This window comes from Ranitomeya variabilis, chromosome 1 (assembly GCF_051348905.1).
Source record: "Ranitomeya variabilis isolate aRanVar5 chromosome 1, aRanVar5.hap1, whole genome shotgun sequence".
NCBI classification, from domain to species: Eukaryota; Metazoa; Chordata; class Amphibia; order Anura; family Dendrobatidae; genus Ranitomeya; species Ranitomeya variabilis.
This window is the reverse complement of record NC_135232.1, coordinates 117,553,505-117,566,286: the sequence shown is the minus strand read 5'-3', so window position 1 is coordinate 117,566,286 and position 12,782 is coordinate 117,553,505. Positions and strand designations below refer to the sequence as shown.

Sequence of the window (12,782 nt, the reverse complement as noted above, 5' to 3'; positions counted from 1 at the left end):
CTCATAAGGAAACCCTCCTGGAAATGCAGGCTGATCATAAATCTAAAACCCTTGAATCAGGTCATCAAGTATCGAAGGTTCAAGATGGAGTCAGTCAAGACCGCAATCCCGCTAATTGGACAAGACTGGGTGATGGCAACGATAGACCTGAGGGACGCCTATTACCACGTTCCAATCCATCTGGATCACAGGAAGTTCCTCAGGTTCGCAATCTCCCACAACCGCAAGATCACTCACTACCAATTCAACGTCCTTCCTTTCGGAGTATCCTCGGCCCGAGAGTATTCTCAAAAATCATGAGAGAAGCAGTCCTCTTCCTCCGTCTTCAGGGAATCTGCCTGGTCCCTTACCTAGACGATCTTATTATGGCTACTTCAACATCTCAGCTGAACCAAGATGTATCAAAAACTCTAGATATTCTCGAGTCCCTGGGCTGGATCCTGAATCTTCTAAAGTCAATCCTACAGCCTTCCACGAGGAAGAAATTCCTGGGGATTCTCTTGGATTCAGAAAAAAAGGATGTCCTTCCTTCCCGAAGATCGTCAGCGCGACCTTTGCCAAAGAATCTCAAGATTCAAGCAACAAAGATCCCCAACCCTGAGGGAATCCATGTCTATTCTAGGATCCCTAACTTCATGCATTCAGGCAGTATCCTGGGCCCAGGCACACACACGGACCCTCCAGACTCACGTTCTCCTACATTCTCGGAGGTATCAGAACACCCTGTCCATGAGAATCCCTCTTCCCGGACATGTGAAGTCAGCCCTGTCGTGGTGGCTAAAAGGCCCGAACCTTCGGTGAGGGATAAGCTGGGATCAGCTCCCTCTGAAAGTGCTTCACACAGATGCCAGCCAAAGAGGTTGGGGTGCCGTGGTGGATCAAACATATTTTCAGGGTCTATGGCCCGCAGACATAAGTTCCAGATCCTCCAATCTGAGGGAACTAAAGGCAGTTGAGGAAGCGCTGCTAGCTGCCTCACCTCTAATCCAAGGCCACCATATTCGTGTCTACTCCAACAACGTGATGACTGTGGCTTATCTTCGTCACCAGGGGGGCACGAAGTATGCCAGTCTGACACTAGTGGCAGCACGGATATTTCTCTGGGCGGAGAAACACCTCCTTTCAATCTCCGCGGTACATCTGAAGGGTTTAGACAACACCAAAGCGGACTTCCTCAGCAGGAAAGACCTACATCCTGGAGAATGGTGCCTGAACCAGGAGGTTTTCCTAATCTTAACCTCGAGTTGGGGAACCCCGGAGGTCGACTTGTTTGCGAATGCCCAAAACGCAAAATCAGAAACACATTTCTCCCTCAGCCCCGTGCAGGGTGCTCTGGGAATGGATGCTCTCATTCATCCTTGGACCTTCAACTTAGCTTACGCCTTTCCACCAATTCCGATGTTGTCAAAGACATTGCAGAAAATCCAGTCAGACAGTCACAACAATCCTGGTTGCCCCATTGTGGCCAGGGCGGAGCTGGTACAGCACCTTGAGGGGAATGACCGAGGAAGGTCCCATTCTTCTTCCTCAAAGATCCGATCTCTTCCAAGGTCTCCTCCTTTATTCGGATCTCAAAAAATTGAAGCTAGCTGCCTGGCTGAGACCCCAACATTTTAAAAGCCAGAGGTCTCTCCGATAGGGTTATCCAAACTCTCCAAAAGAGTAGGAAACCGGTGACTGATGCCATCTATAACAAAGTATGGAAGAAATTCTCTTCCTGGTGTCTTCCCAGTGTCCCTGATCCCTTCCACCCCAACATCTCTCAAATCTTAGACTTCCTCCAGAAGGGTTTAGATCTTGGGCTCTCCCCGAGTACTCTGAAAGTTCAGGTATCGGCACTTAGTTCCTTTTTTGACCAGGATCTAGCTGGCCACCGCTGGATCAAGCGATTCATAACTTCAGCAAGTAGACTACATCCTAGTCTCCCTAGTCGGATCCCTCCTTGGGATCTAAATTTAGTACTCAATAGTTTAACTCAACCACCCTTTGAGCCCTTGGTTTCCCTAACACTTAAAACGGTGTTCCTAGTCGCTATTACCACAGCTAGGCGCGTAGGAGAATTGCATGCCTTGTCAATTCAAGAACCCTTCCTATCCATAAATTCTGATAGCATAATCCTACGACTAGACCCTGCCTTTATGCCCAAAGTCAATTCAGATTTTCATAGGGGTCAGAATGTGATTGTACCCTCATTTTATCCAAACCCTTCCAATGAGAAGGAGGAAAACTTCCATACCCTGGATGTCCGCAGGGTAGTTCTCCATTACCTGGAGCAGTCCAAAACTTGGAGGGTCGACCAAAATCTATTTATCCAATTCTCAGGACAGAATAAAGGGAAGAAAGCGGCTAAAAGCACGATTGCAAGCCATCTGCCTTGCATATTCGGCCAAAGATCTCCCCCTGCCGATCTCTCTGCAAGCCCATTCTACTCGGTCGGTTTCCACGTCATGGGCAGCAAGAGGAAACACCTCATCAGAACAGATATGCAGAGCCGCAACATGGTCTTCTGTTCATACCTTCACCAGACATTGCAGGCTAAATTTCGACAGGGATCTGACCTTCGGCAGACGTGTTCTACAGGCTGTGGTTCCTCCCTAAAGAAATTAACGTTGGTATATCTCCAAGGTGTCTGTCGTGGAAGGTGACAAGAGAAAATAGAATTAGACTTACCGGTAATTCGGTTTCTAGGAACCTTCCACGACAGCACTAATTTCCCTCCCTATCTGATATTTCACTGGATGATTCCTGCTCTTTAGTGGCTACTATGGCCAGAAAAAACACTGGAGTTAGCAGGAAGGGGAGGGTTAATTTAACCTTTGTGTTCCTGTCCCCCATTAGGGCGGGGAGACATCCTCCAAGTTGACTGTCGTGGAAGGTTCCTAGAAACCGAATTACCGGTAAGTCTAATTCTATTTTCTGAAATAGAGTAACCGTCGTTTTAATATTTAACACCTTCCTGATATGCCCCCATGTTTATACTGTTCTGCTGGAGCTGCGTTCCTGTAAAGTATATAGACGGCGTCGTTATTCGGGTCACCGTGCTGCATCGCGCCATGACAGTTGAATTGGCTGCTGTCTGACAGCATACCATCCCCGCGCGTCACCCCAGGAGGCTGTTCCCCACCTCCTTACTTCCTTCTGCTATTGCTGTGATCGGCTGATCAATTCTGACCAGCCAATCACAGCGATATCGCAGTACAGTTTTAAAATATCCATGTGACACACTCTGTTTGGTTTTGTCTCAGACCACAATCACAGCGGTCATAATGGATGGGTGATCATTAGAAATGAGCGGTGTTCGAGTCGAACTGTTGGCCAATTTCAAATTCGAGCTGTTATGGGCGGTGTTCGAGTCGTTCGACGAACCCGAACAATTTTGCTTAAAATTCGGCTGTTCGAGTTTCTGTTCGATAACTGTTCGTTCACCAAAAGCCTAGCTTGATTTGCACATTAAAACTGTTTATCATTGTTAATGGACTGTTTCAATGTATAGTGGGCGGGGGGGGGGGGTTTGGGGGATATATCTGTGCTGAAATAACGCCGATCTCCTTTTTTTTTTTTCCCGCATTTACAGAGGGGCGGTGCAGTCTCTCAGCCTATCAGCAGTGCGCACACACACAATGTGCATGTGATGCACACAAAGCAAGGGCATGTGTCATTGGCTGTGTATGTCACATGTCCTTGCCCTATAAGAACCAGCCATTTGCCCCGTCGCCACCATTTCCTCACTGCTACAGCTTAGTGTTAGACGGCACCGCTGCTGCTGTGGGCGCTATAAAGTGTTTTTTTGGAGCGAATTGTCAGAGAGATAGGTTTAGGGAGTCGGGAGGAGTCAGGACTAGTTGTAATATCGGCCCTTTTCAGGGTAGGTTACAGCAGTTCATAGCACTGTTTGCCAGGCAGGTCTGAGCCAGTGCTGTGCAAGTGTTAGTCACAGCATTTGGTGTAATCTAGCTCAGCCAATCCTTTTGGGCTAGTAGCATTATCTGATAGTCATCTGAGTAGCCCGCCTGTGAAGCTAGCTACACCGCCTGTGTATCTCAGTTTTTACTGCATCTAACCCAGTTAATAGTTTTGGGCCTAGGAGCAGTGTCTGCACGTCAGCAGAGTAGCCCGCCTGTGAAACAAACTATATTGCCTGTGTATCTCTATTTTTACTGCATCTAATCCAGTTAATAGTTTTGGGCCTAGGAGCAGTGTCTGCACGTCAGCAGAGTAGCCCGCCTGTGAAACAAACTATATTGCCTGTGTATCTCAATTTTTACTGCATCTAATCTAGTTAATAGTTTTGGGCCTAGGAGCAGTGTCTGCACTGTCCGACGAGCCCTGGTGCAATACGTTATGACTAGGGTTGAGCGACCTTAGCTTTTTTAGGATCGAGGTGGGTTTTGTGAAACCCGACCTTCTCGGATGTCGGATCGTATGGAATCGGCCGATTCTACTGTAAAGTCGGGTTCCGGACCCGGAACACGAAACCCAATGTATGTCAATGAAATTATTTTATTTTTTTTATTCTCTCTCTCTCTCTCTCTCTCTCTCTCTCTCTCTCTCTCTCTCTCTCTCTCTCTCTCTCTCTCAACCTATGTCATCACGCTGCCCACAATTAATTGGCTCAAAAAAATGGCGGGGAAGGCGTCATTCGAAACGCGACTTTGGCGCCAAGTTCGCGTTCCACGTGGCCGACCCACACTGGGATCGGATCGGGTTTCATGAGACGCCGACTTTGCCAAAAGCCGGCGACTTATGAAAATGAACGACCCGTTTCGCTCAACCCTAGTTATGACGTATAGCCTGGGCCAACGAGCTCAAGAGGTGGGGCAAATCACGCTGCAGGAGTGGTCTCAGATCAGGGACCTATGCACCCTTCTGCACAGTTTTAAAATAGCAACGAAGATGTTTAGTGCTGACGATGCCATTATCAGCATGACCATTCCGGTGATTTACATGCTGGAGCACACCTTACACAGTGTTCGGAGTCAGGTGGTGGAACCAAAAGGAGGAGGAGGAACAGGAGGAGTCGTATGCGGAAGGGATCATATCTCCAAGGTCAAGAAGGTTGGCAGCACCAAGGCGACTGGCATTGGAGGCTGGGGGAGAGGGATTACCAAGGGCGCATGGTTGCAGCCAAACTGTTGAGGAAGGTGCAGGAAGTGAAGAAGAAGTGGAGGACAAACTGGCGCTGGGCATGGAAGACTCATCAGATGAGGGAGACCTTGATCAAATTTCTGTTGTGCGAGGTTGGGGGGAGAGGGCAGACGAAGGAAGCATGATTCTCACCTCGCCACCACCAAGACAACAAGGACTTGGTCCTCCTGGATGCGCAAGACACATGAGTGCCTTCTTGCTGCACTACCTGCAACATGACCCTCGGGATTGTCAGAATCCGAAGTAATGCCGACTACTGGGTTGCCACACTCTTAGATCCCCGGTACAAAAGCAAATTTGGTGAAATAATTCCTGCCATAGAACGGGATTCACGCATGCAGGAGTATCAGCAGAGACTGTTACTGAATCTAACATCTGCTTTTCCACAAAACGCCAGTGGTGCACGTAGTCAATCTGAGTTCTAACTTGCCAACTGTGGGACTATCGAGTCATCACTCTAACCGTAACAGTAACATCGTATCTGGTGGTAACAGCAATTTTTTCCAATCGTTTCAAGTTTTTTTTTTTTTTTTTAGACCATCCTTTGCAAGGCCACAGGAGACAAGAAGTCTGACGCACAGCTAATGCCTAGAAAGGATGGTACAAGAGTATCTCCAAGTTAACATCGATGCCATGACTGTGGAACTGGACCCTTGCTCATTTTGGGCTTCCAATCTTGAAAAATGGCCTGAGCTCGCCACTCACGCCTTGGAGATCTTGTCGTGCCCCGCAGCCAGCGTTCTCTCTGAACGTGTGTTCAGCACTGCTGGTGGTGTGCTGACAGATAAGCGCACGCGGCTGTCCAGTGACAATGTAGACAGACGAACGTTCATCAAGATGAACAAATCCTGGATCCGCAAGGAATTTTCTACCCCTGTGTCATCTTGGGGAGACTAAAAGCTTGATGATTTTTGAAAATCACCTCACCAACCGTTTAAAAAAAAAAAACTCTGGCGAAATTGATGCCACTTAAGTGGTGTCTGTGGCCGAATTTTTTGAAAAAATGGAGACTTATCTTTTATTTAGTCCCCTTGCTGAGTTTTACATGACGTTGCCATCGTCAATTCCAGGTGGGTGGGGGGTTGTCTGCAGAGTTGTTTACTCATACTATGGCCTGGGATTCAGAGGTCTGCTTCAAAGCTTCAGTGTCTGCTAGTCAGCAGAGTAGCCCAGCCACCTACCACCTGTTTACCTAAGTACTGTTTTTAACGGCATCTGGCCCAGGAAATCCTTTTGGGCCTAGTAGAATTTAGTGCTACTCAGCAGCGTACCCCACCCGTGAAGCAAGCTACACCGCCTGTTTACCTAACTACTATTTTGTAACGGCATTTAGCCCAGGAAATCCTTTTGGGCGTAGTAGAATTTGGTGCTACTCAGCAGCGTACCCCACCCATGAAGCAAGCTACACTGCCTGTTTACCTAACTACTATTTTGTAATGGCATCTGGCCCAGGAAATCCTTTTAGGCCTAGTAGAATTTAGTGCTACTCAGCAGCGTACCCCACCCATGAGGCAAGCTACACTGCCTGTTTACCTAACTACTATTTTGTAATGGCATCTGGCCCAGGAAATCCTTTTGGGCCTAGTAGCAATTTCTGCTACTCAGCAGAGTACCCCACCCATGAAGCAAGCTACACCGCCTTCTTTCTTAATCTAACCCCTTGGCTCTGGGGTGTCCACTCTCCCTCCAGCTCTCTCCTTCTCACAGGTGGACTACCGCGTGTTTTCTCACTGGCTAATCTTTTGGGCCCAGGCATAAGAAGTCGTCGAGGTAATGGATATGTGCTGCCTTACAAACGTCCATGACGACACATTCGAGGAAGCAACTAAACGCCTCAAATAATGAGCAGGATATGGAGCACCCCATGGCCAAACAGCGATCTATGTAGTATGCTCCTTCACAGAAGCAGCCCAATGGGAGGACACTATTCGGAGGCACAGGTAGTAACCGGAATGCCCCCTCAATGTCTGTTTTGGCCATTAGGGTGCCCCTTCCCAACTTCTTGACCCGCCTGATTGCCTCGTCAAAGGAGGTACAATACATAGTACTGTACTTGGTTCCGTGTCGATGTTGTCGTTTACTGACCTGCCCCTTGGATATGACAAATAGTGGATTAGTCTGAATGTATTGGGTTCATTTTTTGGCACAACTCCCGACGGGGGTACCACTACGTCTTCTAAGGAAAGTGTTCTGAATGGATCCGCCGCCATTCTACCTAAAGATATGTCTTTTTTTATTTTTTTTGTCAAGACGTCTGGGTGTTGGTAGTGAGTTTAGATTTTCACTCCAGCCTTTCTTGACATGCCTATATCTGTGTCTCCTCCTTTTACTCCTCCACCTCTTTTCTTTTCGCATGACTATATGTAGTTGTGACTTTTCCATGTGTTTGTTGTGAGCATTCGCGCTCTTCCCGTGGCTGCAGCACTCTGATCAGAGTATGCCAAGAAACTTTTTTTTTTTTCTAAGAAAAAAAAAAAAAATTGTAGTTAGTAAAGAGTAGGTTTATATGTAAGGACGTATCGCATTAGGGGAGCGAACATCCGTGTTAGTGACAAACTGATTTTTTTTTTTTTGCAAAAGAAAAATGCTACAGAGTAAATCATAGCTTGACGTCCTTTGTTCTTTTGTTAAAAAAAAAAAAAGTTAGTGCAGAGTAACTTTATAGGTTACATTAGTCTAGTGAACGTCACTAATTTTTTTTTTTTTTTTTTTTTGCATCTACTGACTCTTCTTTCCATTTTTTTTTTTTATTTTTTTTTTTTTGCTTCTAAGTGTTATAGATTTTTCCTCTACTTTTTTTTTTCTCTACTTTTTATAATAGGGTTAATAAACGTCTTGAATGTGGTTTTGCACACCTTGAGAGGGCAGTTTTTAGAATGGTGTCACTTTTGGGTATTTTCTGTCATATAGACCCATCAGTCACTTAAAATGTGAGGTGGTTTTGTTGGAAAAATGAGAAATCGCTGGTCAGCTTTTAACCCTTCTAAAGTACTAACGAAAAAAAAGTTTCCAAAATTGTGCTTATGTGCAAAAAGTTGTTTACTAACTACTTTGTGTGACCTAACTCTGGTTTAAGAGCATAAAACGAAGTGTGAAATTTTCGCCAAATTTCTGATGTTTTCACAAATAAACACAAGTCTTAACAATCAAATAACCACTATTATGAAGTACAATATTTCACGAGAAAACAATCTCCGAATTGGTGGGATTCATTAAGCGTTCCAGAGTTATTACCTCATAAAGTGACAGTGGTCAGAATTGTAAAAATTGGCTTGGTCATGAAGGTGAAAATGGGCTTCGGGTTAAAGGGGTTAAGACAACTATCTCTTGTCTAATCAGTGCATGGCTGGACAAACATTCTGAATTGGCCAATTGGAATTGAGATCTGGGGAGTTTCTTTCTCAGGGACTCAAAATTTTAGTTTTATTTACTAAGTTACTTGGTTATCACTTTTTCCTTGTGACATGGCCTCCATCATGCTGGAAAAAGTATTTTTCATCACCACATTGTTCTGGAGCGCTGGGAGCAGTTCCTCTTGGGGGTTGTGTAGGTCCTATTATTTAGGGCAGTGTTGTTGGGTAAACTTGAGTGCGCCCCTCCTTGGATGAGAGGCTGGTCAGCAGGAATAATCCACTCCAAACAGAAAAAACTGGATAGCAAGTTATTAGACAGATTTGGGCACCAAAACTGGTCTTGGCTTGTTGGTGATGAGGGCAGTAAGATCATACTTGCACTGCATGTGCTCCTTCATATACTGTAACCTTATTAGGTGTCAGTTCACACTCCTAGTTTTAAAAAAAAGTTGATTTGAAATGTACATTGACGAGGGTTCCTTCCCCTGACTCTGCAGCAGCGATTCAGCAGGGGTAAGCCATTGCGATATTCCATCTACGCTTTAATAATGGGGTTTGATCGGAGTATGATGTAGTGAACGTATGGTTAATCACACATGTTATTATGGGGGACTGGTCTATATTGACCAACCATTATTTTGAGTGTGCTCTGAGGCTGGAAAACATTCGGGTTGCTCCCTTTAGGCTATGTGCACACGTTGCGGATTTTGATGCAGAACCGCAGCGTTTTTGGACGCGCGGAATGGCATGAAATCCGCAGTGTAGTTAACAAGCAATGTTATTCAATGTGAAATTGAGAATTGTTGTGCACATGCTGCGGAAAAAAAGCACGGATTTGCAGCGTTTTATTTTTCTCACAATGTCAATTCTTTTTGCGGATCTGCAGCGTTTCTGCACCCATTGACTACCATTGTCAGGCCAATTAGCAACAAAACCGCAGGTTTAAAAAAGATCTGCGGTTTTGCTGCAGATGTGCTTGCGAGAAACTACAGATCAGGACGAAGAGTATGTGGGCGGAGATGATGTGTGTGCGCGTGGGCACACAGTGTGTAGGCAGGCATCGTCCAATGGGACTACTAGTCCCATCCAGCTATGGCTGCTACAGTGACAGCTAGCCGGATGATGGGACAGTAGTAGTCCTATCATCTGGCCACTGTGTTCAAGTGTATAAAAAAAAAAAACAGCACATACACCATACAGCACATACACCATACAGTACATACTCGCAAATCACCTAGTCCCCGAAGTCCTCAATCACCTGTAAAAAATAAATAAATTAAAGATCCAACAGTATATTCCCTGAACCGATGTAATCCATTTAATAATGAGTGTCCCAAGACTATCTCCCGTGGAGAGCTGTCACATCGGCAGATGCAACCGCTCTCCAGGGGCTGCGGTGATAGTGACAGGAGGTAATCCTCCGCACTGTATCCCTCCGCCGCTGTGAGTGCAGAGTTCATACTGTCACTTATGGCACCGCTGCGTGGGAAAATTCTCATGCAGCGTTGCCGTAAATTGAGAGCTTGAACTCTGGTAACCTCTTCAGTGATGCACTGCAGGAGCCATTGTCTCCTGTCAGTGCATCGCGGGAGGGCTATAGAGCAGTCAAATCTCCTGATGTGACAGCTCTATAGGGGAGATAGTCGTGGGACACATTATTAAATGGACTGCTTCAGACCAGGGAGTATTTGTTGGTTTATTTTAATTTTTTTTTTCAGAAGATCGAGGGCATCGCATGGATTGGCAGAACAATAAAGATGGCAAAACTGTTGTGTTTTATTTAATTAAAATACTTTATTCTGGCAGTGTCTTTGTTTATTTAACCCTTTCAAAACTATAGGATTAGTAATGGATAGGTATCTTATTGATGCCTCTCCATTACTAAGCCGACTTTGTCACCTTACAAGTCAAATGTGGCATCAACCCCCAACTATTACCCCATATGCCACCGCTACAGTTCATTGGGAAGAGAGAGGTTAAGTGCCGGAATTGGCACATCTTAGAGATGAGTGCCATTTCTGGGGTGGCTGTGTGCTGGTGTTTGCAGCTGGGGGGGGGGGGGGGAACGACAATAACCATGGTCCCTTTCTAGGCTATGAATATCAGCCTGCAGCTGTCTGCATAGCCTTTTCTGACTATTTAATTATAAAAAAAAATTAAACAGACACTACATTTATTGCCGGGGTCACACTTGCGAGAAACTCGCATGAGTCTCACATCAATACCCGCCACTGCCGCCGGCACTCGGGACAGGAAAGTGCAGCTGCATGTATTTCTATGTCAGAGTGCCAGCGGCAGTGCCAGGTGTTAAGATGCGAGACTCTTGAGTTTCTCGCAAGTGTGACCCCGAGCTAACACAGATTTTGTGTGTGTGTCTTTATTTAACTGTTTATGTACCATTTTATGTTTATTGCAAAACATTGAGCTTGGTATTTATCTATCCATCCATCTATAGATCTATTTATCGATCTTTCTGTGTGTAAACATTATTCTTCAATGGATTATGTAAATGAAGAGGTTGGACAAGAAATTACCTCACAATTCTTTTTTTTTTGTTTGTTTGTTTTTTTTTTGTTAAATAGATCTTTATTTAGCTTACAAAAAGGCACACAAATCCACATGAAAATACGCGTCAAATCCGCGCGGATTTTTACCTGCGTTTTCTGCCAATAGATGCAGAATCTGCACAGAAAATTCCGCAGCAAATCTGCAACGTGTGCACATACCCTTAATCTGCTGGGTAAATAACCTAATGAGATGTTTATATCACCTGATATCTTCAATTATCTCACGATTTTTGAGTTGCTTCCCCAGCAGACCATTATTGAGTTTTTTGTATATACAGCAAATCCTACTATATATGTCACGGTCATCTAATGTTGCTTGCATACCACTATGGACTACATTGTGTCTTTTTTTTTTTCCTACCTCTATGCTATATTTCATGTTGTGGTGTTGTTTTTATTATATTTCAATAAAAAAGTTATTTTACATAAACAAAGTACTCCAATCATTTGTGTAGGCTATATGTATTATATGTGGAGATTACATTAATGATGTATCCAATATGCAAACCCCACCTGGGTAAACTTGAGGGGGACTACACTGTTCATTAACATGTTGCTCCTAACCTATCATATGTGTTCTATATCCTGTGAATTTAATAGAACAGTTGTCTTTGACTGCTCATACAAGCATCAGCTCTTTTGGATAGCCTTTTTACATGCAGCCCATCCAGTTAATGGCCATCCATTTGTTACATGGATGGACCAGGACAGCTGGAGCAAGAGATGCTGCTAGTTTGTAGAGCAGGTCCTTAGTTGGGGAGCTCCCTCCACGGCATCTATGTAGGCTATACTGAAGGAGGTCTTCAGGCTGAGCTAAGCCAATTATGTGAAAATGCCTCCACAAAATTAAGCCACGTGCAAACCGTTTTAGTTCTATTCACATCCAAATAAGCACATCAGTTTCACCTTCTTTGTAATTTTTCACTCCTTTCCCTTGGGTACTTTAAATTTTTTTTTTTTTTTAACATCTATTGTACAGGAAGTTATGGATAAGCCAATCAGCCAGAGAATATTTCTAACCAGAATTCAACAGGAATTTGATTGTGACACCTTTTTGCCTGAAATTGATCTCCAGACATACACACTGCTACCGGAGTAAGTTGAATTAAATAAAATGTTCTTTATCTTCGGCTTCTGAATCTGGACATTTACACCACTTTATAATTTTGTAATTCTGCTGTAAATACAATTTGAAGACTAGGTACACATGTACAATTTTATTTATGTTTAATGTTGCTCCAGTTGATAAAGGAAAATCTTTTAGTTTTGTACATACAGCTATAGGTGGACGTATGTGTTCATGGTAACAGACTACAAACATGCCTTGTGTAACCTGATCCTACTGTCACACTACCACGTGTCCACAACTTCCTAATGACTAGAATTAACAATAGACTGACCAACCCTTCCAAGCAGAAAATGGATGTGTGCAGGTGCAAACTAAGAGTAGCCATCTCCATATGTAACCAACAAAGGAGAAGATTCACATTAGGCAGCTTCCCAGCAAAGAGAATCGCCTTATCGCGGCTGCTGGGTACACATGTATTGGCCAATTTTCTAGAGTAGTAATGCAATTCCAATTTTATATATTTCATGTTTGCATACTATAGTGCTACAGTGCTACTTTTCTTTGGTTGTAGTTTGCTAGAATTGGACAATAAGGAACATATGGAAGAGATTACTGAAAGATTAGACTATAGCTGTAAACTTTCTTAAT

At 44.4% G+C, this 12,782-nt stretch overlaps 1 protein-coding gene across 1 annotated transcript in view; it reads left to right on the top strand.

Moving 5' to 3' along the window:
- DHFR (dihydrofolate reductase) overlaps positions 1 to 12,782 on the top strand; it is an 86,802-nt gene that overhangs the window by 72,816 nt on the left and 1,204 nt on the right. The window contains exon 5 of the mRNA XM_077288372.1: positions 12,045 to 12,160. Coding sequence (XP_077144487.1) covers positions 12,045 to 12,160 — 116 coding nt within the window. The remainder of the gene's footprint in view (positions 1 to 12,044; positions 12,161 to 12,782) is intronic.